Source organism: Primulina huaijiensis, chromosome 10, assembly GCF_012295235.1.
Source record: "Primulina huaijiensis isolate GDHJ02 chromosome 10, ASM1229523v2, whole genome shotgun sequence".
NCBI lineage: Eukaryota > Viridiplantae > Streptophyta > Magnoliopsida > Lamiales > Gesneriaceae > Primulina > Primulina huaijiensis.
In genome coordinates this window covers 16,361,138-16,384,667 of record NC_133315.1, presented here as the reverse complement: position 1 = coordinate 16,384,667, position 23,530 = coordinate 16,361,138, and the positions used below count along the sequence as shown (strand labels likewise).

The following is a 23,530-nucleotide window of genomic DNA, read 5'->3' as shown; positions in this document are numbered from 1 at the left end:
ATGTGGGACAACTCTCATTTCCTTTCATTCACTACTCACCACTTATCCAACACAGACATCTTCATGTAATGTCTCAAGGACAAGCACGACGTTGACATCTAATTATTCGAAGGCCAGTTGTTAGATAAGGCAAGACAAAAAAATGATTTGTATAATTGTATCAGTGCAGGTTTTGTAACTGTCACATGATTGAATGCACAAAAATCATCTCTCCCTTGCTCATGTCGACACCCCTTTGCCACAAGACGAGTTTATTATTTATCTATTGAGTCATCTAGATTTCTCTCACTCAAAATATCCATTTTGCAATGTATATGCGCATAACTGAACTTCGAGATAAATTCCCAATCATCATTCAACAAAAGTACATTATGTTCATCATCTACACCCTGTTGTTAAAGGGGTTCTTTAAGAGCTTGGATTACAGTCGAAGGTTCAAGTGCAGGTGACAATGGGTGTTTTCCAGTGATGGATTTACCATTCTAGGACTCCTAACACAAGCTGGGCGAGAGTGGTTGAGATTGGGATGGTAATTGGTGACAGTAACCATGGAAAGAGCATGGGGCGAAGCCTGAGTCATTATCCACCACATTCTTTGAAGTCTGTTAGTTTTTCAAAAAGTTCATAGTAGGAAATTGGAGATTCACGAACTTGGGTAGCTGCAACCGAAATCATATGAACAATAAGGCCCTCTTGGTGAATTGGATTTCGGTCAAGAACCAATCCATCTGCAATTGAACTAGTGCCCTTCAAATTCTTGGCTAGCTTAGCCTTGAGAGGGATGACTGGATACCGAAAAATTGGCAAAGCTGAGAGTAAGGCGTACGTACCAGGCTCCTTACGAGGTTTACGGCCTAGAATTACACTAACAAGAATTTGGTCCGGTCAATACCATATAGTATGGATTGGGTTGACTTTTGCTTTAGCACTGTCCAGAGATTGTGATGGTGGAGTAACTATTCCATCAACATATATGCTACAAGATCTAAGACAGATAAAAGTTGATCGAATTTGTTTTCTCCATAAAATGTTCACCAAATTCAAGAGAATATATGTAACATCTTGCAGCTTCTTCATGGATTTTTTCGACAACAGCGGAACGGCCTGCTTTTGTCAGAAAGTGATAAAACATACAAGAGGGGGAAGAGACAACAAATGGGTTGCTTTCTGCTGCTCCCAGTTTCTTTACAGCTTCACTTCATTCAACGAGTACCTCAGGGAGATACTTGTTTGGATAATGACTGAAGAATTAGGCTTCCATTAGGGCTCTCATTTCTGATAATTATTTGATTTTAGTTTGAAGACGGAAATTTTTCTAAATTGGCCACTCTTTTTGACATAGCATGGGATTAAATAGGTTAAAGTTTTGCTTATTTTAATATATAGATAGATTATTCATTAAGTTTGTGTACATTACCTTATAGTGTTTAATGACGTCACACTAGTTTTACGTTAATAATCTATTTATTCGGACAAATTTATTCTATTGTTGTATTACAGTTAATTATTTGTTATAGTCTGAATAACAGATCAACTTTTTGGTGCCACAGCTGTAACGACGGAATTTATTTTGTCAAAAGAGTTTTAAGCATTCTGTTTTGTCGCGGGAGACGATAAAAAATGGAGCCAATTCATTATAGGAACTGAATCTAGGTGACAAGTGAAAACATAAATTGTTATATCAACTGAAATTGATGCAGATTTCACATAAATCATCCTTACCTTCCACTTGCATTACAAGGCACAGAAGGTTATCATACGCATATCGGTTTGTTGCATTACATGAATTACACAATTCTCCAGAGCTAAATTGGATTCAAGTAAAATAGAATCAGACAATATCACTTGAAGGCAACAATACATCATCAACAAAACGTCATCCACAAATACATTTTAGGTCCTAGACCTTCTTATCTCAACTTAGATTCGTCTAAGTTGTCGAAATACAGGTGATTATTGATATACGGCAAGAAATAAGAAACAAAGCGCTCAAACTTGAAGCTAGAATGACCTCGAATTCAAGTAGTGAGCAGCAACTGGTCCGTCGCAGCTGACAAATCTGTTATAAAGAGAAAATGCATTCCTCAAAGGTTAAATTCCAACTTCTATCCTTTTCTACCAATATTGTACAGATGAATAGAAGTGGTACTGTGCTTCTCCAGAAAAGCAAAGCGCACCGAAGAAAGACTAAATAATGTAAATAAAGAGATGATTTAAAGGTCACAGACTACCAGTATCTTAATCTTTCAATCATAAAAGCATTATATGATCACCAACTATCAAACTCTAGACTCATAGCATGCGAGCCCCAAAACAACACAAGATTACCATTCCAAGTCCAAATAAATGTTTCTAAACATCAATGACACATGAGTCTCACAAACACTGAATACAACAGAGAATCACACTCACTCCTACTGATGCCCCAACAGATCTAAATTATAAATGCAACCTCAAACCACTTGAAAGAGTGTGTCGATTCAAGCATTTTATAATTCCACGTATATCTACGAGATCTAATCATGTTCAAGTAAATCCCTCCTAACTTCTGACGAACATGCATTTCAAATGGGTTGATATGGAACATGCCAGTAGCAGTAGCAGTAGCAGTAGCTGCGATAGCATGATCTGATCCAATTGCAGTCCAAAATTCTACCAAGATGTAAACTAAACCTCCACTCGTATTTCTCAAAAATGTATCTTTTTAAGAACCAAACAGATTTATGAAAGAAATTAATCAACTTTGCACGTAAGCCAAAACATATCAATTGAAAGTTCGCAAATCACCACCTCTGATATCAAAATCATTCTCAGAACATCGATCATCAACACAATCCACCATTTTTCACAACAAAACCAATGGAAAATCAAAAGCCTCAACCATTTGTAACTCTCCATATATCCATCAACAAACGTAATTCAAAAGAATCAAAACCCGTTTGTCAGCCAGATGTATAAACATTCAGGAAAAGAGAGAGAAGAAGAAGGTCATACCGGATCTTTCATTTCTGGTACCCACCGCCAATAGCATTATCATCTTCCACAACTTTTGCAGTCAAATACGGCCGTGGGAAATCGCTGGCGGGATCGAAAACCTTCTCCTTCATCATCGTCTCCACGTCCGCCTTCTTCAGAACAGTGCGTTTAATCTGTGGTCGGTTGCGCCGTTGGTCCCGAGAAAAGTACTTGATGTCGTAAACAGTCTCGGGGAGGGAAGAGGGCACAATCGCCTGAGAGGGAACGGTGGCGGGGCAGTAGACCCGATACTCCGTTGCCTTAGGAACGGCTGAGAGGTACTCCGGATGAGACGCAGGGCCCGTGATTTCCCATGGCTTCTTCACGTATCGACGAAGGGTTTGTAATAGGGATTTTACCGTTGACGCCATGGATGAATTGGGGAAAAGATGTCAAATTACAGCTACAAAATAGAAATAAAGAGCGAATTGGGCTTAGATTTATGGAGCCCAATTTATTGCATGAACTGAAATCTGTCGTCTATCATTTTCTTTAATATAACGATTTAATTTTTACGGTTTGTTCTTAAAAGTAAAAGAGTGATGCTACATGTACATTCATATTTGTAAATCAATTTGTACAACAAAAAAAATTCAATGTAAAAAATCAATTTGTCAAAATTTCACTATATATTGAATACATAATCTCGCGATATAACAGTAAAATCTCGTAATATAATGGTTGTAAATATCGCTGTAACGATATATTGACTGTATCTTTAGTATTATTCAAAGTAAAAACAGTATGATATGTTACAATTTTAGTTTTTATAATTCAATAATTAATTGAAATTTATTAAGATTGCGTTTGGACATGTGAATTTCAAATATATTTTTATTTTTTAGAGAAATAAAACCATAATTATTAAATTCACCTTTTACGTGTTTATGTAGTATTACATGTTAATTATGACGGATTTTAACTTCACTTAATTATGATGTCATTTGAAATTCATTCTACTATCTACTAATAATGTGTAAACAAATAAAGTATAAATTTAATATTTGATCTATTATTTCATTATAAACAATAAAACAATATGAGACGGTTTCACATATTTATATCCGTGATAAGTTGGATTGATTCATACCCGCATTGAAAAATAATATTTTGGTATAAAAATAATAATTTTTCATGAGTCGAATTGAGTGGAAAATTCGTGTCATAAAACTCACTGATGAGGTGATCTCATGAGAGTTTTTTTTATGAATAATTAAAATATAGATTTAAAATTCGATTAATTGTTTCATTATTTACGATAAAAACTATAATCGAAATTCATGAATTTCAAATCCAAGTATTTAACATTAGCCCAAATTTCAAGAAATCAAGGATGGACGTTACTGAATCTAATGATATCTATTATTTTTTCCAAATCTTTATAAATTTTCAAGTCATTTCTATTATATCATTTATATTTTTTAATTTTTTTTTTAAAAAAAAGATAGGGACAAAAAATTGTCCGTAAAGATAATAATGACTTATAAGGTATAAATTGAACCCATTTTAGTTGTAAGAATATGTTTTAGATTACAATGAAGAGTTATTTTTAGATATCAGCGTGGTTGAAGACAAAGGAGGAACAGGTGGCTTAAAAAAAATATTGGTTAATTTCACAAAAGCCCACATTTTGACAGATGGCATTATGAGATTTTTGTTGATGGGATAACGTAGGCACCAGACTTTTGGGGTTAGCTATTTTATATTGAAAGTGTTTATTCTTTTGTTCTAATACATTACATCACGTGGGTTTCCTTGAATTTTTATGCAAGTTGACATATATGTTGATGATCTAAAAACTAACTTTTGACTACATCATATAAAGAAAAATACTTAGATATAACAAAAAATAATACGTTCTTTTTCAAGTTGTTTGACTCTTGCACTATGAGTTCTTTAGTAATCTCTCGTCTCACCCGTTCCCTTTCAGGAACGTTGCCCTGCAATCCTTTGTGGATTAAGTTTTTTGTTGCTTATGACATCATTTGTTTGTGTGATTTGCAAATGACTTCGGGTGATCTGATTACGGTCGATTGAGTATTGATATCTCATGAATAAGTCCATCAAGATCAGGCTCATATCGGATTTTGGATCTCAACCTATCCCTATCCAAGGTAAAAGGCCCATGACAGGCCCAGTACTCTCTCATAAATATCAGGTTTGAGTATCTAATTCATTCATTCAATATATGGATTCTTAACAGCGTCCCTATCTGCTTTCTCATTTTATTCTCAATATCTGACTTGAGCGTCGGAGGGGCTACACCGAGACACCCTCTCGGACCCCTTCTAACGGTCTCCTTTGTGATTTCAGGCTAGAGTAAATTCAAGGTCTGCACTCGGGCTAGTATCACTTGCTGGAACCGAACCATAAATTTTCAGTGAATATCACTTGGCACCATCTGTGGGAAGCTTGAGCTGAGGCGTAGAGATGGTAGGCCAAAGAGGGAGCAGAAGAACTAACTCAATATCATCACCTTCTCAGACGAGACTTGAGCAACCTCGACCTGAGACGGGACCTGAGCAACCTCGGCCTGTGATGAGACGCTAACAACCTCGTCTTGAGACGAGACATGAACAACCTCGTCCCAATGAGAATGTGGAGAACCTGACCATGGAACAGTTAAGTCAATTCATTAACAGGACAGTAGACAAGGCCATGAAGATGAACCAAAAGTCTATATTTGCAGAAGAACAGGCCACTCGCCAGGAACGAGAGGAGAATGCTGAGGGCTATCAGAGTAAGGTTGAAGAGATGCGGCCCCTCCCAAGTGGAGAGAATCCTGAGATGGATGATATGTGGAAGGAGATAAGAATGTTAAGGCAGAAATTGAGAAACAGAGCCCTTGGGCCCAAAAGAGGGAGTCTTTTTCCCTCACCATTTTGGAAGAAGGGCTTCCCCCAAATTTTTGACAATCAAGCGTGAGAGAGTATGACGGGCGATTGACCCAGAAGAACACTTGGGGAGATTTGAGAATGCTTCTTTGTTGCATCAGTAAGCAGATGGAGTTAGGTACAGGGTATTCTTTGGCATGTTGGTGAGATCAACCTAGCAATGGTTTAATACGTTGCAGCCCAACTCCATACGGTCTTTCGAGGATTTTTCTACGGCTTTCTTACACCGGTTTGCTCGCAGCAAGAGGTACCAGAAAAATTATCTAAGCCTGTTCGTGATGAAGCAACAAGAAGCATAAACTTTGCGAGAATTTATCCAGTATTTCAACAATGCAGCGCTGGAGATACCAGCGGCGACCCCTTACATTATGATAAGTGCTTTCACCCAAAGACTGAGAGGAGAAGAATTATTCAAATCACTAGTCAAGAAAATTTCGTGGAGCTATGATGATCTTTTATCTCGGGCAGAAAGGTACGTGAACCTAGAAGATGCACAACGGCATAAGAAGATGGAGCAGCGACATGGAGAAAATAAGGTTGAGGAGGCGGAGAGAGGGTAGGAAGAGGTGTGGGTGAGAGAAAAGAGGATAAAGCTAGAGGTAGACGACAATTCTCATCACATGTTCATCTGAATAAGGATCGAGACAAGGTGATGGAGGTGGGGGAATCAGAAGGGAAGTGGGAGAAATCGCAGATGGTTGAGAGTGATGCTAGATTGCCTACTCTTGATAGACAAGATAAAAGAAGAGCAGAGAGAAAATTTGGAGAATGCGCATGACAATGCTTTAATGAGGCCCTGAAATGATTACTACCTTAGAAAATATTACTCTTGACTTTATTGTTAATATATTTCGTTTCTGAATTTGTCCTGCATAATCGGTTGAAAATTAATAAAACAAAGTTCTTTTATTAATTTCATGGATGTTGTTCTATTATGAGGATGACATGAGCTGAATTTTACCTACTTGGGTTATGCCTATTAGAGGAGAAGAGGTAGGGGGAGTGAAAATTAAAATTTACTTACTTAAACTATGCCTAATAGAGGAGAAGAGTTTGGGATAATGAAAATTAAAATTTTCTACTTGGGCCATGCCTAGTAGAGGAGAAGATGTGAGGAGATTGAAAATTGAATTTTCCTACTTGAGCTATGCCTAGTAGAGGAGAAGAGGTGAGGAGATTGAAAATTAAATTTTCCTACTTGGGCTATGCCTAGTAGATGAGAAGAATTTGGGAGATTGAAAATTAAATTTCCGACTTAGATTATGCCTAGTAGAAGAGAAGAGGTGAGAAGATTGAAAGTTAAATTTTCCTACTTAAGCTATGCCTAGTAGAGGAGAAGAGTTGAGAATATTAAAATTTATTATTTTCCTGCTAAGACATCGCCTGACATAGGAGTCAGGAGTGAGGAGGTGAAACTTTTATTTTCTTGCTAAGGCATCGCATAACAGAGGATCATGGAGTGGGGAGGTGGAATTTATTATTTTCTTTCTAAAGCATCGCCTAGCAGAGGAGTCGGGAGTGAGGAGGTGAAACTTTGATTTTCCTGTTAAGGCATCGCTTAGATGAGGAGTCAGGAGTGAAGATGTGGAATTTATTATTTTCCTGCTAAGACATTGCCTAGCAGAAGAGTCAGGGGTGAGGAGGTGAAACTTTTATTTTCCTGCTAAGGCATCGTCTAGGAGATGAGTAATGGGTGAGGAGGTGGAATTTATTATTTTCCTGCTAAGGCATCGCCTAGTAGAGGAATTAGAGATGAGAAGGTGGAACTTTTATTTTCCTGCTTATGCATCGCATAACAGAGGAGTCAGGGGTAAGGATGTGGAACTTTTATTATCTGGGTTGTGCCTAGTAGAGGAGAAGAGATGAGAAGAGTTGGAGATACTGAAAATTATATTTTACCTACTTAGGCTAAGCCTAGTAAAGGAGAAAATGTGGGGAGAAGAAAAATTAAATTTTACTTACTTAGGCTGCGCCTAGTAGAGGAGAAGATTTGGGGTGATTGAAATTAAATTTTACCTACTTAGGCTATGCCCAGTAGATGAGAATATGTGCGGAGACTGAAAATTAAATTTTTCCTACTAAGGTTGGAGCCTAGTAGAAAAGCATGTAGTATAAGAGCTTGCGTAGTGAGGATAAAGGTTAAAGCCTAGTAGAAGAGCTTGAGGTGGTTAGGGTGAAGGTTGGAGCCTAGTAGATGAGCTTGGGGTGCTGAAAGTGAAGAGCTTGAAATATGGAGGATAATGGTTCATAATTTTCCTACTAAGGTCGAACCCTAGTAGATGAGCTTGAGGTGGTGAGGGTGAAGTTTGGACCCTAGGTAGAGGAGCTTGAAGTGAGGATGGCGAGGTCACGATGTTGTGGGGTGTTGGGGCAAGGGGTGAGATGAGGCTGCAGAGCTATGGGCGAGAGCAAAATGAGGCCTTCAGGCGAGGCTGAAGAGGCGTGATGCGGTGCAAGGCGAAGCTAAGGCCAGGAGGGGCGGTTGTAATGCAAGGGCAAGGGCAGGCTGTGGGGCGAAGATGGGCGAGCGTGGCGCAGGGCTGTGGGTGAGAGTGGATGGAGGGCGTGCGGGAGTGGAGAGGGGCTGCTAGGCGAGAACGGAGAGGGGCAGAGACGAGGCTGTGAAGTGGGCGAGGCTAGACGAGGGCTATGGAGAGACGATGGACGGCGGACGAGGAGAGGCGACAGGTGAGGCGCAAGGTGGGAAGGCGAGGGCGAGGGAGGCGATGGGCGAGAGGGCCTACAGCCGGGTGATGGGCGAGGGCGTGCGTTGGCGAGAGAGAAAGACGAGGGTGCAAGGCTGGGCGAGTGGGTGAGAGATGGGCGAAGTTGCGAGGCTGCGCGTTGGGCGAGTGGGCGAGCTCTCGACTGCGGGCGAGGGTGGCGAGGATGGGTGAGAAAGGCCATCGCGGGAGGGCGAGGAAGAAGAAGGGGCAGCGCGAGGCGAGGCGGCTGCGGGCGAGGGCGTGCAGAGGTTGGGCGAGCATTCGGAGAAGGGCAAAGCGGGGTGAAATCGGCGAGGCTATACAAGGGGCTATCCTAGGAGAGGAAGGGCGAGCACAAGGATGTGGGGTGAACGAGGCGTCGAGGCTGTGAGCGACATGAGAATAATATACAACTCACATATTGTAAACCGAGGCCACGTAATCGAACTTTGAACCTGCGATGCAGTTCGACTCGGGAGGGGGAAGACTGGTGATACCTCATGAATAGGCCCATCAAGATCAGGTCCAAATTGGATTTTGGATCCCGACCCATCTCTAGCCAAGGTAGAAGACTCATGTACTCACTTATAAATATCAGGTTTGAGTGTCTAATTCATTCATTCAATATATGGATTCTTAGCAGTGTCCCTAGCTGTTCTCTCATTCTATTCTCAATATCTAACTTGAGGGCCGGAGGGGCTACACCGGGACATCCTCCCGGTTCCCTTCTAACGGTCTTCTTTTTGATTTCACGCCTAGAGTAAATTCAAGGTCTGCACTCGAGCTAGTATCACCTGCTGAAATCGAACTCTAAATTTTCAGTTGTATCAAGTATATTTCGGAAATTTAATTGAGATTGTGATGTATTTTTATAAAGATTTGGCCTTTCTTGGGTTTTCGCTCGAAATGAATTCTAGAATTTGAACTAATGTTGGGTTTTTTTTTTCCATTTATATTATGATCTCTCTTGGAAAATATATTTGGATGTGGCTGATTAGATATTTTTTGAACTTGTTTCTTTCCCTTGCATTCAAATGTGATTGTTTATGTTGGTTTGTATAATAACATGACGATATTTAAAATTGACGTGTTATTTAGATTAAATAATATTCTCATAAACTGACAAATCATTGTTTCGATAACTTTGTGCATTTTATCTCGTGTTCTGTCGTTAGGTAAAGTTTGTACGATTGATTTTCTTGTTCGAACCTAAACCATGGGTCCTTTCGATTATGGGCAATCACCGCCCCTACACCATCGGAAATGGACCGATACCACCATGGATTGCAGCCCAGACCTAGATGACTTCAATAGCTCGACTAGATTTAAAACCCTGAGAAAAAATGGTGTCTCGTGTGAGAGATTGGATAAAGTTGTGAAGGACCAAACTACATTAGATCAGTTTGCGAATGCAAAAGTTTACTTCAATCGATGAGGGGGCAGCCATGGAGTGAAGAATATAATAAGATTTAGTATTATGATTTTTTTGAATTTACTGTGGAATTAAAAATATGTATATGTGACAATGGATGAATAATTGAAAAATAAATAGATATTGCTATTGTTGAAATATACGTAACTTTATGACGTTTAAGTTTGCATAAATTTCGGTTTCATTTTCACATTAAAAAAAAAACCTTCGGCTATGACTCCATTATGTTAACTACTTGCTTTAATAATTCCACTTCCACGTACTAGAGTAGGTGTCCAATAAATCAATTTGTGGTTTGTGTTTTTTTACTCTTATGTAAAAACAATATTTATTTTAATAATATATATTTTACGGTTTTATCAATTATGTCATTTATTGTATCTGTATACTCATGCAAGCTGCATAGACAAAGTCACTGAGTATTAAATAGGTACCATGAAGTATGTCTCTCAATGTAAGATCACGAAACTCATTAAGAAATTTATCGTATATTCTAAACTAGTTCTTAGTTGATTCAACCATCTAAAATAAGGATAAATGTCGCTCGAATTTGAGAGTACCATCTGTGATGTAAACACCATGTTTGGGCATGGATTCATACAGATGATTGATCTTTTGATGAAGTACTGAGCAACTCTCCCTCGTACTTTCGAAGTGGTTATCACTTATTGGGTGGAAAAGTCTGCGGTTATGGTTGTACACCATAGTCATTTGACTTGGGACAATGTAGAGGCTCTACGTACTATCATGTACTTTAATCCATTTATCGACTCTATTGAGGGTCATCAGGTGACGAGGTTGGGTGTAGTTTCAAAATACGTAGGAGTCGATGTATTGTAGTCGGAGATTCACTGATCACCCATGAGTTAAGATATCATTTGTGATCTGATGAGTTAATAGTACAAGAAATCTCTAGTCCGAGTAAGATATGTGCATTTTGGAAAGAATTTCCTCATTTGCACATATCATGTCACTATTACTAAAATATACACCATTTCGTTATCGATTTCGTTTGTAACTCTCGAAATACCAATGGTTGCATATTCGATCGGTATATATGAGTTGAAATGGCCATATTGTACGCTAATAATAACTTAAGGTTCATGCAGACACTATCAATGATACCTAGTGAATCATAAGGCGATATTAATAGATGCTCTTGATATGATCCGATGGGTGCAATCAGACTTAAGCTCTGACGTTTTTTATCAAGGGGTTGTTGAAAAGAATGAAACTAATTAGGGTAAGCCCAAATAGAACAAATGTTGTTATGAATCAAATAAAGTTGTGAACTGATCGTTAGATATATTCCAGAGCTTGAGAGTCACGCAAGTATTGGATTTTGTGTTCTCATTAAGATAGTCATATTCAAGAAGTTGAATTTGAAGACTGTAGTTGATGGAGATCAAACATGTGACTTATAAAGGAGTTCATGATTTAATTTCATGTAATGGAAGTTGTGAAATTTAGTTTAACTGCTAGTTAAGTGAGAAAAGTGGAGTTGTTTGTTTTAATAAAAGAGTTCACAAAACTGACAGCTGCCGAAATGAATTAGTATAAAATTTTGTCATTCGAAATTTTCATTTTCACTATGTGAACGAGATTTGTACGCTTGATGCATCGACGCTATCTGATTATCGATCGGAATTACAATGAGTTCACAATTATTTATTTAGTAAATTTAAAATATATTAATTAAATAACAAATTATTAATAGAAACTACTAAGTGCAAAATTCTCATAGAACATTTTAGAAAAGTCTATAATAGGTTAATTAATTAATACCTAATTGAGTAATAAAATAAAAATTATTTAATTTAAAATATAAATAAATATATATGTGTGTGTACATATATATAAATTGTATTATCGAAAGTTTATAATAATTTAATTATGCATGATATTTTCAAAATGGAATATACATACATGAGAGTTTTTGAATAATGAAAATATAGTGTTATGATTCAAAAGAATCTTAATTAGATCAAGAATTAAAATTTATAAATATTTCATTAAGAGTTATATGAAATTACATAACTTTTACCACAAGTTTTTGTCCACAAAAAATTTTATTCTCTACTCACCGTCGCCAAAATCGTCCACTCCTAATATTGAAGAAAATTTTTTGGCCACCCTTCTTCCATCGTGTGTCGCCGCCATCCTCCACTGCTTGTCGGAATTCAGCCGATGTAATCTCGAAACAAATTTCGTGTGGATTTCTAGTGCAATCTACATGAGGAAGAAAACATTTGATCGTGGATCTGATTCATGAGTTGAAAAAGGTAATTGATTCCAGTAGATCGTTCGTAGGGATTTACAAGAATGACTAACTCCGCTAATCATGGACTGGTTTGGTGTTCATTGATCTTAAATGCAAAGGTAAATCAAATCTAAATGCCCTATGAATGGTTTAAATCATACAACGTCCACGAGAGTTTTGATCCTCAAAACATAATTTTTAAAACTTTGGACATTCCTTTGATGCGAAAAAAATGGTACACCAACATGACACCATATAATTACAAAAGCAATTGTGCTTGCTCAAAGGGAGTAGGCAGAAATTGATTACAGAGTAGCTAAGTATATTTTTCACTTTCAATATACGAATAAAATTCAAAACAAATTCACAATAAAATTCCATAACAATCTCGGAAAACCATAGAAAGCAATCAGCAATTCTAGGTATGAAGTTCGGTGGGAGTAGGTATCATGTGCAACAGTCTCACATATCTATATTTATTAAACAAGTCGACCCGGTTTATACATACAGTGAAAATTAATAATTTTGAAATAATAATAATATTTTTTTTGTCAAATCAACATATATTACACAATATTTATTCATAATATAACTAACGAAAAATGATATTTTACAGTGAAAACTAATAGCTTAGACATAAAAAAAATAATAAAGTTCATAAATCGGATCGAATCGAGTCTAAGATTCATCTAACAAAATTGATCTATGAAATAATATCGCAAGAATTTTTATTGTTCAGTGGAACTGACAAATATTTTTCTCTAGCTACAATTGAATCAAACGAATCTGAGAATGAGAAATCAATTTCTTTTTCTATTTCTATTTTAAATACTTAATATCGTATTTTATGCACCCATTTTAGAACCAAATAGGTGCATCCCCCAACTCCTCGAAATCCCTCTTTTGTGTCTCTCGTACACAGTGAAAGAATTGGATAAAAGATAAAATCTGTGTTTTTAGGAACTGAGGATGATGAAGTAGAAATGAGATTGGGTTTGTACCAATGTCTAGAATAAAATTCATTTGGACTATAGCCAATTAATCATAAAGAAAAAAAAATTATTTTTATTAAGAAAACTATCTATTACAGGTAAAAGCAGACCGGACGGTGGTGAATACTATGGACTTATGTGAAGTGCAACGTTGACGCTGCTATTTTTCAGACCGACCAAATGTAGGTTATGGTTGTTTAATTTGTCACGATCAAGGAATGCTGGTAGCTGCGGTTCATGGAAGTATCCCATGTCCATGTTATCACTCTCCAACTACTGCAGAAATCTTGGGAATAAGAGAAGCGTTTAGCTGGCTCAAGGATCAACAAATCCAGAACGTGATATAGTGGAATTTTGTAAGGCTCATAATCTTATATTTTTTTAGGTCCTGCAACCACAGCCCTCACGATAGCCCATGATGTCCTTACCCTCATAACTCCCCACAACTGGCTGTGGAGTACATGTATCTCTAAGTTTCGAACCCAAAACCTCGTTCAAGCCATATAAGTACTTGGATTAAAAAAGTTCAAGTCATAAGTACTTAGATTAAAAAAACTTGGTACGTCTTGAATTCGAAACTGGGGATGCACATACTCCATAGTCAGGTGTTGAGAGTTCTGTGAGTAAGATTTTATGGAATATCACGAGAACTATGATTACATGATTAAAAATAACAGGGCCTTACAAATATAATGCAAAATTAGTTGTTACTGAAAAAATTATCCTGCCTTATAATAATGTAAAGAAAAAAATAACATTTTAAAAAATACTCAACAAACCTCTACTGCTTATGATTATTCTAAAATACCAAGACCTAATAAAATATTAATACAAAATTATTGTTTTGCTAAAAGTAGATGGGCCCCACTCTCATTCAGTTTGTCATTCAGAACGTTGCCTTCTGCAAGTTGCATGTTGTCGTGTAACATGTGGTTCTGAACCAAAACTCGACACGTGTACAAATCACCCACAAATCCACGTGGCAACACCGACCCGCACCGGAAAGAGCAACTTGAATCGCCAGTCGGGTCCACTTCGGATTTCATTTTTATCTTTCCACAGATTCGGTCCGACTCCCGGACCCTCCAACTTGCATTATTATTATTTTTTCCTTGTGACAACAACTTCTCAAATCTCAATCATAAAATAATATTTGGAAATTTTTAATTTTTAATTTTTTTTAAAATGATCAAAAAATTAAGCTAGCCACGAAATTTTACTCCATATTATAGCAAATATTATAATATCAACGGATAGATGAAATTTTTTTTTGTTTTTAGATATTCATTTTGTTTAAAAATAATATTTTTATCATAAAATGATATCGTCATCTAAATGTTAAAAATATAGAATAATTATGATTGAATTAAAAATTTTAAATAAAAATAAAATTGAAATACTTAAAAATAATAATTAAAAAAAGTTTCGAGTTAAATATAATTATAATTTGAATCAATATTCCACCAAATAAATTTAAAATGTTAGCATAAGAACCTCTATTTTAATTAGATAGCAACAATAAATTGACAATAAACATCATAATTCTCAATACATCATTTACAATCTATTCGACCTACTATAATATTCTCGTTTTAAAGAAAATAATTTCATCAAACGTCACAAAAACATACTTCATACATACAATATTGTCACCGATAATAATAATTAACTACATTTTTCGATCATGTTAGCTCCGATTTTCCCAATTTTCCTTTGAATACATTTATCGAATGTCATGGAAACATCCCACGCATCCATACACATCAATTTTAACATACGAATCTCTTAAAAATATGGAAGAAAAAAAAATAGAAGAATCATGGAAAAAGATTATTGTCAATGAGGTTTTTTTTTTTTAAGTGTTTCTCAAGACAACTTGCCTCACATTAAAAGTTGAAAATTATAGATTATTATGTTTTTGTGTAGTTTTCAAATTAAATTAATTTTTTTTGGGAATATTAATCATTAATTGCCCCAATTGACATTTGTCTATTGTTACTTGCACACCAACTTGCTAATTTATTAATTAAATAATACTTTACTCAATATAATATTATTTTTCTTAGGACAATGTTTCTCCAATTCGGCAATTCCTATTGGCCATGAGACAAATGTATAATATAATAATATCGTCTAATCCACCGCCACCTCGGAATAAATTTATACAATTTAGTGCAATGTTTTTTTTATCCATTTTTCCAACTTAGACGGTGATTGGTGATTACGAACTCGTCAACGTTCCCAAATTTTCCAATATAATGGGTGGCGTGCGACGAACGAACTCATTATAATAGTGTAACAATTATTTTTATGAATTGGATCGTGCCGAAAATCCGTCTCACAAAATTGGTTCGTGAGACGATTTCAGAACAATTTTGTATAAAAAAACATACAATAAAAATAAATTATTTTAACTTTATAAAATTTTAGATTTCAATTAAATTAAACAGTGTTTAATACAAAATCTGATTTTGAAAATACATACAAAATTGATTTTTAGAATCAAAAATAATTTTTTTTATAATTATTATAAACTCTCTTTAATAAAAGAGTCCTAATGAAAAATAAGAGAAAGATTAATTAAAATTTATTATTATTTTTTATAATTATAATTATTGATTTTAATATGATCTTTAAATGGATATAACTAAGTTGCTGGAGACGCCTGTTTAGTACTTCACCTAGAAAACTGGTTGTCTCAACCACGTGACAGAGTTCAATCTCGTCTCATGCCGCCACGTGTCGCTTTTCTGACACACCTACGTTACCGCTGAAAGACTCTTTTCGTCATTTCACCCTCTCTCCTATAATCAAGATCCCTCTTCCATTTCCACCTCTTCCTCCAACGATTTCTCCCTATTTTCCCTCTCCATTCGCTTCTCTCTATATCGCCGGCCGCTTTCTCTTAGTATCAGAAGATAAGATTTTTTTCCCACCCCGGTGGTTAGGAGCCCCGAAAATTCGGTTCTGTTATTTGTTCTGTTAGAAAACATGTTGATTCTTGCGTTGAAACTCGCGCGGAATTTTTTGGTTTTTGAAGAACCCGCCTGAATTTTGAATTGGAAGTGTGTTTTACAATCTGGGTTTGGCGAATTCTTCCAAATCTTTTCTGGGTTTTCTTTCTCTTGGTTGAGTTATGGAAAAAGTTCGAGAAAATGAAGAAAAGTTCAATCTTTCTTTGCTGGCGAATGGGGTTCGAAGAGATCTGCAGCATAAATTCACGAGCCAGGGTTTTGAAGAGGAAGATGAAGATATAGAATTGAGTTTAGGGCTTTCATCGAACGGTAGATTTGGTGTGGACCCGGCTAGAAAGAAGCTGAAGCGTTATTCTTCCATTTCGGATTTGGTTTCCCCAGTTGAGGCTGCGGCTGATAATGGGGGAGGCACACAACCACCACGTGTGTCTGTGTTTGAGAGTTACGGGCAGCCGTTGATGAGGGCCTGCTCTCTGCCGACGGAGGCGGCGGCGGAGGAGGTCCGCCGCCGCAGGGAACTGCAGTCGATGCGGCGTATGGAAGCGAGGAAGAAGAGGATGGAGAAGTTGAAGAATGTGCGTGTGGTGAAGGACAAGGAGAGCTGTTTGGAATCTGAAAATGGTGGCTTTCAAATGGTTTGCAATGAGAATTGTAATGGCTTGGAGAATGGACATGGAATGGAAGGGTCAACTGGATCAAGGGTGAGTGGTTCATCTGGAGTTTCTGAAACTCAGAGCCAGCATATAAATGGTATATATTACAATTCACATCTTTGTAATTTTTTTTTAAAAAAAATTTCTTGGTACTGTGTCTAAAATATGCACTTTAAATTGTTTTTGTTGAAGTAACAAATATGAAGTGTGACTTTGATTTTTTTATGTATGTAGAAATTTGGCATCGGGTCATTTAATTCTGTTTCTCATATACCCCATATTAGTGACCATATGCCATTTTGGACTTGGTTTTCTTATGTGATTATCATGGACAATGTTGGGAGATTTTGGAGTTGGAAAACATGGTTTTTGATTTTTGTTGTAGAATATGTAAGATCGAGTGCTTGACTCGAATCTTTGAAACTCTATGGTTGAGAACAATAGGAGCAATTGCTGCTTATGCTCCTCGAGAAATAAGTGCTTTGTTTCAACTCTGTGTATCACATTTTATGTTGGTAACATGAGGTGAATAACACACTCTTCAACAACATTTTCTTGATGCTGCATATAAATTCGGCGACTCCTTTTATATTAGGAAATCATATTATAACGAAAGAATATACTTTCTTCTGGAGTTTTGTTGATGATCATTGTCTTGTAATGAAATCCATTGTCCACCTCTGGAAAATCGTGCACGATTTTGATCTTTTATAGTTTTCAGCTAGTTAAATCAGTAGGGCTGCATTTGGATTAATGTATTTGAAGCTAGAGATTTGAAATCCGTACTAACAAATCCGTTGGTTTGTTTGGGATAATGGGTTTTAACTCCCTAACTAGGTTTTGGCATCATTATGGTTGTGGATTTCAAATTAAATCTCTCCACTCCAAATGCAATATGATGTAACCGTTGAAAGTCAACTTTAATACTGAATTTACTCTAAATCTTTGTGGGATTTCATGTATCTTATGTATTATAACAGGAATACAAAATACTGAGGTGAAGAGCCCTTCTAGTGGCGATGAAGGTACAATGTATGGAGCAAAAGAAAAGCTCAAGAACGCCATGCTCGATATGCCTTATGTATCAACAAAATGTGATGGAATAAATGGCAATAAGGTCGACGGGTTTCTATACAGATACAAAAAGGGGGAGGAAGTTAGAATTCTGTGCGTTTGCCATGGTCAATTCCTTTCACCAGCCGAATTCGTGAAGCATGGCGGCGGCGGTAATGTGGAGAACCCTTTGAAGCACATAGTTGTTAACCCCTCTCCTCTTTTGTAATGATCTTTTAATCGAATCCGAGACGAACTTTGGTGGGAAGGTTAGGCTGGGCATCTGGATTTGGTTTATGCAGGAAAGTTTCCAGACTTTCTTGTACTTCATGAAGAAAACATGGCTCCCGAAGGGAGAGATTTGGTTGTAAGAAGATTTTAACGATGATCCATTTTATTTATTTGGAGCAAGTGTTGTTATTGATTGATCGAAGAAGGATTTCGTTCTACAATTTCAGATTTAGTGCTTAATAGTTGGAAGATTGGTATTTAAAAATTAAAGATTTCCTGTGAGTAGTCTTTAAAATTAAACTAGCCTCATCGAACACATTATATATATAATATAATATGACATATTTAGTATTATATTTGCATATAAATAATATTTTTTTTCAAATAATTAGTTTAATTCAGATATTTGATTTAATATAATTTTTGGCATTTAAAATAATAATAAATAAATTGACATCTATGATAGTTAATTGAAAAAATATTTAAAAAATTGATGAGATATGATTAGAATTATAATATATAATTATTACATATAGTATGGTAATTATATATAGTATAGTAAGATTTCCGCCATGCATGGTATGATAAAATAAAATTTAATAAAAACTGAATGGATCACAGAATGAAATGATATCTATTTAATTTCTATGATTGACATAAAAAAATGAAAAAATAAATAAAATACAATTATTTTTAATAACCAAACCATATTACAATTAAAATATTTAATTAGTAATTATTCTAAACTTAGTTCTTGTTATTTCATCATCATCAATTAATTTTTATTATATTTTTAATTGTTATCAAATAATAATTATTAATAATATTTTACTTCGTAATATCGTTATTATACTTTTATTATCTTTATTATTTTCTATTTATTATTATTATATTGTAAAAATAAATTATAAATATTTATTATAAAAAGAATTCAAAAAAAAAAGATTTATATAAATATGTAATACGAATATATAAAAGTTTGGAGATTAGATAAATTCAACCACAGTGGTGAGAATGTCTATTCTCATGAACATTACTCATTCCAAAACAACAGAAATGAAGAATGAAATGATATTGAAAATGATCATTTCATTTCCAACTCATTCCATCCTGTCAAACATTCCTTAAAACTTTCAATGATGTTTTGGGAAATTACTTGATAGTTATTTTACTCGGGCATCAGAACCAAACATCGTCTGCAACGCAAGAAGTTGGGCCTTCTATGTATAAATAGTGTCGATTTCACAGGCTGGGAAACATGGGATGAAATCTTACAAAAAAGGGAAAAAAAACACTAATCTTTCTTATTTTACTTGAACCAAGAAAAAAAAATAGGAAAAAGATACAAGTATACAGCACCATAAACAAATATCTGCTTCATTCCGCAGAACATTAGTAAATGAATCCCCCCTTGAACTAAGACTCAGGCATGGAAAAAAATTGGGGGTAAAGGTAAAAGCTACACTAAAATATACAAGTAGCTAAAAATTCAATACTGACAGCAGCCCCAAGAAGACAACCAAAACCACTTCTCCCATAAATGCGCCGGGTCACAAATACAAGTGAACTTTTTAACATTCCGTATCAACAAAATAAAATTCTTCTGCATTTCTAACAAGATGGAGGTTGAAGTTGTTTAAGCCGTCTTACTACCTGCTTCATTGTTGGCCTGCTCGACAGCGAGTCGACAGTACAAACGACTGCTAGATGCAAGACTTCGACCAAATCGTCGTGCGGGCTCGGATCCCACAACCCAGCAGTAAAGAATTCCTTCGCATGGCCTTGCTGTAGAAGCATGCACGCCCATGTGACAATGTTAAACCCATTTCCATAGGAAGAGAAGGATGGATCCAGAGCTTTCTTATCGGAAATCAACTCAAGCAGCACAACCCCATAGCTATATACATCAGCCTTGTCAGAGACACGGCAAGTCATGGCGTATTCTGGAGCTACGTACCCGAAAGTTCCTGCCACACCAGTTGTGGCGTGAGTTTCAGAAGTCCCCAGTAGCCTAGCTAGTCCAAAATCAGATAGATAGGCATTATGCTCCTCATCCAGTAAAATATTGCTTGGCTTCACATCACGATGAAGAACTCGTGGGACACATTGGTCATGTAGGTAGGCGAGTGCCCTTGCAATGTCTAAAGCAATTTTGTGCAGTATTCTCCAATCGACGGCTCTGGTGGATCTTTCTTGAATAAACTTTTCAAGATTGCCACCTGGTAAATAATTGTAAATCAGAAACATCTCGGTTTCACTGGCATGATATCCTATCAAAGTAACAAGGTTTCGATGGCGAAGCCTCCCCAGGGTTTTGATTTCTGCATCAAATTGTTGAACACCTTGGAAACGTCCCAATGCTAGGCGCTTTACCGCAACCAGGACACCTGGAGCAACCTCAGCTTTGTATGTAGCACCAAAACCTCCGCTGCCGATGCAGTTGCTTGCATTAAAATTTGCTGCGGCACGCACAACAATATCAAATGTTAGTGGAACACCAATGTCGGTAAAGGTGATCACTTCCTTTCGTGCAGTTCCACTTACTCGGGACCGTGGTTTCCACTTTCTTGTGTATAAGAATAGAACAATAAGAGCAATAAGAACAGATACAATAGCTGCAGCTGATGTTATAGAAGCAATCTCAATTGAGTTGAAGCCTCCATGTTCACTTGTTCCATTTGGACTTGATGATGGAGAAGTAGCATCATTTTGCCAGTTTCTGTGCTGATCAGCAGGTGGCGAAGCTAACAAGAACGAAGGGCAAGGCTGGAGGAAATGGTTCCCAAGGAAACTGTTGCATTTGATGGAATTATTATTCAGAGGCAGAGGTCCAGAAAAATTATTGAATGACACATTAAATGTCAACAGAGTGGTTATATTTGCGACCCTTGCCGGGATCTGCCCAGAAAATTTGTTATTGCTCAGGAGGAGAACCTTCAAGTTCCTCAAATTCTCAAGGTCTATAGGAATTTCGCCAGACAGAGAGTTTGAAGAAAGGTCAAGAACTTCCAGAGAGTGTAGACGTGCCACGCTTGCAGGGATGGAACCATTCAGGGAATTTCCAGCTAAAGAAAGGCATCGGAGATCCTTTATCTGGCCAAGATTGATAGGAATCAGACCTTGCAAACGGTTCCAGCTTAAATTAAGAACCTCAAGTGACACCAAATCACTGACGCTGGAAGGAAGACCACCCACCAGTTGATTAGCCGAAGCATCAAGGAGCAGCAGAGACTTGCACATTGTGCCAATATCTATCGGAATTTGGCCAGATAACCAATTGTCAGAGACGTTAACAATCATACCTCTCACCTGATCACACTTTTCAAAAAAACTTCCAGGGAACGAACCAGTAAGCTTGTTGCCGCCAGCAAGAAATGCATAAACTGTTTGCTTTCCCAATCTTTCAGATGCAATAGGCATTGACTGCACAAGGCCTGTGAAGTTGTTAGAACCAAAGTTATGGATCACAGGGAAAGTACCAGCATCTTCAAACAATGGCAAAGAAGTTTCAACTTGAGTTCTATATCCAAAATATGATATATATGCAGCAGGTGGATCATAAGGATCTTGAGATTCCCCATATATTGATCGCACCGGTGTACAAGATCCATTAAATCTGGGAATTGAACCAGTCAAAAAATTCCCACTAACATCAAACCGAGTCATACAAGGAACAGGAATTTTGTCAAGGATCTCACCACTGAGTCTATTTGTGCTCAAATCGAGAAAATGCAGTTTCTTGCAACTGCTAATCCCCTCGGGGACATGTCCAGAATAAAAATTTTGAGCCAAATTTAACATCTCCAAGTTGTCACAAGAACCCCAACTAACAGGCAACTTTCCTAGAAGAGTTGCTCGAGGTGCCCAGACCACCCTCAAGCTAGAGAGACTAGTAACTTCGATTGGAATTGTACCTACATAGAAATTAAATTCATTGCCAGTATTTGCCAACTTTTCCATTGTAAGACCACTTCCAAGACTCGCGACATTTGGAAGAGGATCCCATAAGCTTGACAACACAAGGACAGATAAATTTGAGCACCCTCCGAGCTCAGATGGTATGGTGCCACTAAAACTGTTTCTCGACACATCCAGCACTTCAAGCTGACTCAGCCGACCAAGTTCACTAGGAATAACATCTTCCAACATATTTGAGAATAGCACAAGCGTTTTCAACCAACTACAGTTTCCAAGACTTTTAGGAATACCTTCGGTCAAGTAATTCCCTGAAAGCTCCAAATACTCAAGCTTCCTGCAGTTATCCCCAATCTCGAGGGGAATCGGCCCATGAAGTATATTATAGGACAAGTAAATCCCCCTTAAATCTTTAAAATTGCCAATAAACGCCGGAATTGATCCACTAATCTGATTCCCAGCTAAATTCAAAACTTCAAGAGCAACACAGGCGGATAGAGAGCTTGGAATCCCCCCAAACATCTTGTTAAATCCCAAGTTAAGAACTTTCAAATTTTTCAAACCATTAAATTGAGCGGGCAAAGAGCCTGAGATCAAATTCCCTTCAAGGTCAAGATTCTCAAGACTCTCCATACCCCAAATTTCCAAGGGAATCTCACCACTTAGCTCATTGAAGGGCAGAGATAAAATCTTGAGTCCAGTAAGTTTTGCAATAGAAGGGCTCAGTGTACCCAAAATTTTACCTTTACTTTTCAAACAAGGCCTTCTAATTCCAAACCCGTACACCGGGAATTGAGCAATTCTAGCACAAGACAAAGAATTACCTCCACCAGAAACATTCAGCGCCACGACCCGGGAACCCAAATCACAAGAAACCCCGGCCCACACACAGTGATCCGGGCTATCCAAATTCCAGCTACTCAGCACACCAGAAGGGTCCGAAAGTGAATCCTTCAACTCCAAGAGCACGGATTTATCCGAATCGGAGCCCCAAACAGCTCGCTTCTGAGCTGAAAACAAGACAACACAGAGGAAAACCAAAACCCTCAACGTCCTGTGAAGATGGTGCGATATCATAAGAAAAGAAAGACAACCCATTGCTGAATAACCAAAAGGGGTCCTCAAAAAGCCCCAAGAAAAGCTCGGACCCTCGCTTTTCCACCTTTTTCTTGGAATCAGGTAATGGAGCGCGATAAAAAACCCTAACCCTAATTCGGGGATCAGCTTTTTTCTTCGAATTGTACTGACGAAACAGAGTCCACAGAGGTGAGCAAAGAGAGGAAAGATAGAGGGAGGAGGAAACAGTGGGGTTGCTCTTTGTTTGTTCTCCTTTGACAAAACGCGTTGCTTTGCAATTTCATTGTTTCTCTCTGGTCTTCTCTTGTCATATTTTTCTTTCTTTTTT

General features: G+C 37.0%; 3 protein-coding genes across 3 annotated transcripts; 1 reads left to right on the top strand and 2 right to left on the bottom strand.

Annotated features, from left to right (window-relative positions):
- Window positions 1–1,787: 1,787 nt before the first annotated feature.
- Window positions 1,788–3,427, bottom strand: LOC140985581 (uncharacterized). Its single transcript, XM_073453436.1, has 2 exons — window positions 2,995–3,427; window positions 1,788–2,059 (listed from the first exon to the last, which is right to left on the bottom strand). Exon 1 carries the CDS (start codon window positions 3,384–3,386, stop codon window positions 3,003–3,005), a length of 384 nt encoding a protein of 127 aa, XP_073309537.1. The 5' UTR covers window positions 3,387–3,427; the 3' UTR covers window positions 1,788–2,059; window positions 2,995–3,002.
- Window positions 3,428–16,114: 12,687 nt separating this feature from the next.
- Window positions 16,115–18,407, top strand: LOC140986721 (ninja-family protein AFP3-like). The gene is made up of 2 exons (XM_073455045.1): window positions 16,115–17,023; window positions 17,907–18,407. The coding sequence occupies exons 1-2, from the start codon at window positions 16,435–16,437 to the stop codon at window positions 18,206–18,208; spliced, it is 891 nt and encodes a 296-aa protein (XP_073311146.1). The 5' UTR covers window positions 16,115–16,434; the 3' UTR covers window positions 18,209–18,407.
- Window positions 18,408–19,435: 1,028 nt separating this feature from the next.
- LOC140986095 (LRR receptor-like serine/threonine-protein kinase RPK2) lies at window positions 19,436–23,530 on the bottom strand. The gene has a single exon (XM_073454088.1). The coding sequence runs from the start codon at window positions 23,221–23,223 to the stop codon at window positions 19,822–19,824; it is 3,402 nt and encodes a 1,133-aa protein (XP_073310189.1). The 5' UTR covers window positions 23,224–23,530; the 3' UTR covers window positions 19,436–19,821.

Bases quoted from the DNA above. Each gene is read 5' to 3' on its own strand.
- LOC140985581 (XM_073453436.1), bottom strand. From the start codon at position 3,386: ATGGCGTCAACGGTAAAATCCCTATTACAAACCCTTCGTCGATACGTG.
- LOC140986721 (XM_073455045.1), top strand. From the start codon at position 16,435: ATGGAAAAAGTTCGAGAAAATGAAGAAAAGTTCAATCTTTCTTTGCTG. The intron at 17,024-17,906 runs GTATATATTACA...GTATTATAACAG, and splicing joins TCAGAGCCAGCATATAAATG to GAATACAAAATACTGAGGTG.
- LOC140986095 (XM_073454088.1), bottom strand. From the start codon at position 23,223: ATGGGTTGTCTTTCTTTTCTTATGATATCGCACCATCTTCACAGGACG.